Source organism: Montipora foliosa, chromosome 8 (genome assembly GCF_036669935.1).
Source record: "Montipora foliosa isolate CH-2021 chromosome 8, ASM3666993v2, whole genome shotgun sequence".
NCBI lineage: Eukaryota > Metazoa > Cnidaria > Anthozoa > Scleractinia > Acroporidae > Montipora > Montipora foliosa.
Window position 1 is genome coordinate 36,108,750 of NC_090876.1, and position 2,500 is coordinate 36,111,249.

Sequence of the window (2,500 nt, forward strand, 5' to 3'; positions counted from 1 at the left end):
CGCCTTTTATGCTCTTGTGCGACTGAAGTTTTCTTTCTTAGACTAATATGTATCGTTTTTCAAGGTCTATTTCACCTCAGAAAAAGACATCAGCTGCAAAAGTTTGTTTAGTTGTGTTGAATTGAGTATGTTTACCTGATGTAAATTTCACTAATGTAGCTTTTTTATTGCTGACAGTTGTAAGCTAAGATCGTCTTAAAATAACACAATCTTCTAAAAGTGCATTTCATGATTTTGAAAACAAGCACGATGTCCTCCCATTCTTTTTGCCTTTTTAGCAAAAGTAGATCATTACCTTTCTGCGTGGCAAGTTTTAAAAAAATCTGTATGTGGGAACATTATGGGCGCGATCGTCCTTAAATTATTTTTACATCAAAAAGACTTATTTGTACGATATGGGAAACATTTTCAGGGTGAAATAGCCATTAGAAGCCAAGATATTGCAATTAATAAGAAAGTACCCCTAGAATGTAGCGAGGACCGTGCTACTCATCATTGTGATTAAAAGTAACAATAATAATAATAATATTGCAATCTTCTGCTGTCCACTAAGATAAACAGAGTACATGTACCATTGCATTAAAACATGTTTGACAAACTCCACCATCCTAACTGATAAATGCATGTAATCCATGTAACCCACGAAATTCTAATTGTAGACTACAAGGGTCTGCATATAATGTAGTTTGTCTGAGCCACTTAATGAAATTGTTTCCCAATAACTGAATGATAATGCTGAGAAAAAAAACATAGCGGTACACTGTACTACCATATTTATGTCATCATCTGAGCCAACTTGAACTTTACTGATGTACATGTAACCTTTTAGAGAAGTTAAAGCAATGAACGCACATGTGCTGTACAGCTGTACTTTCTCATTGCTTAAACTGTTAACCTTAACCCACCGTCTTCATTTAACAACTTTGCTATTTGAGGAAGATTTGCATTCTAAATAATTACATGTATGAAGGTGTGAACAGGCCAGAAATATCTTTATTCTCCTACCCATTATCAGTGATGCATTGAATTTTCAATATTGTGCATGAGAAAATTGCAGTAACCTACTGTATTTGAAGCTGTCATTTTACTTTAGCTCACTATGAGTACATTGTATGTCACTCCACGTGCAATTCAGTTAAAGGCTAACTTCTTTCCTAGTGTAGCTCTGTAAGGTAGACATTCTACATGTAGATGGAGATGGATCCACAATTAAACAAACCACAAGTAACTCACCATCATAAGGTTTACCAGAACTTCCAGCCTTGTTTTTGCTGTGTTGTTTAGGGGATGCTGATGCTGGCCATTCTGGTTTCAAAGCGGATGTTGTCCTTAGTGTTAATTCATATCCCCTGTCTTTGATCAATGGTCTCCTTCTTAAACCTGAATGTGCTTCTTGAAGATAGTCCCTGGTGCCAGCAGAGCCCTAAAAACATTAAAGACAATAACTTCATGCATGTTTGAACAGAACAATTTTATCCCAGAAATACACGGTCTAAAAAGTCTTGGTTAAGTCAGCAGAGCAATGTATGCCCATGTGGATAAGAGATGCTAAATCAATAAACACAAATGACCACCAGTAGTTTTGGTACTTTCAATAATCTGCTGCGAGCAGTCTTAGACAAAATGTAACAAAATGATGATACAAACAAGGAGAAGGTGAACTACATTGCCCTGCAGATAAAAGTTACTGAGGTACAGTACATGTAAACACTAATGTTCAATTTTGAATTTTTTGTCTTATTCTAATACTCATTATGATCATAACCTGAAACAAAGGAAAATTGAACTGGTTTTAAAAAAAACTTTGAACCACAACATAGACATGAATCATTCCTTGACAACCAAACAAAAACAGTTTGTCAAGTCTGTGTATTACCATAATGTCTAAAAAAAATTGCATGAATTCTTCTATAATTTGGAATGATGTACATGTAAATGACATATACATGTAGTTGTGCTGACTGTTTTGAAATTTCAAGGCTTGTCCATGTACATGTACCTCATTATCCCCAACTGCACTCAACTGCAATTTTCTCTATTACCAAATTAATACATTTTGTGCCAAATCAATCCTTACAGTACACATGTACAATTGCAGTACACTGGTAGAACCATTGTTGAAGTAAAGATCTACTGATTAAATGATCCACACCATCATCATCTCTTCACATCTCTAGAAACCTTGCATTATAAACATAATCTTCATTTCACACTGTTGTTAACAGAGGTGTCATTAGAAGCTGGCAACCGGCAAATTCCGCTGGCTACTCCCTAAGTTACACAATGTACGTATCCCTGCCTACTTTTTCGAGAAGATTGAATTACACGATTCTCACTGTTTCACTTACATCTATTTTAATTTATTTTTGTCTATCCTCCAAGGGATGTTGGGATTGGATTTTATTTCCTTCCCCTTATGTCCTTGTGCTTGATGTTTGTGCATTACAGTTGTTTGTTATTGTAAGCATCCAGTCTCTTTGTCTAAAGGGCAAATTACCAC

The 2,500-nt window shown here is 35.4% G+C and overlaps 1 protein-coding gene across 2 annotated transcripts in view; it reads right to left on the reverse strand.

Annotated features, from left to right (window-relative positions):
* LOC137967279 (sentrin-specific protease 1-like) overlaps positions 1-2,500 on the reverse strand; it is a 45,501-nt gene that overhangs the window by 29,576 nt on the left and 13,425 nt on the right. For both annotated transcript variants that reach the window (XM_068813802.1, XM_068813803.1), the window contains exon 5: positions 1,234-1,423. In XM_068813802.1, coding sequence (XP_068669903.1) covers positions 1,234-1,423 — 190 coding nt within the window. The remainder of the gene's footprint in view (positions 1-1,233; positions 1,424-2,500) is intronic.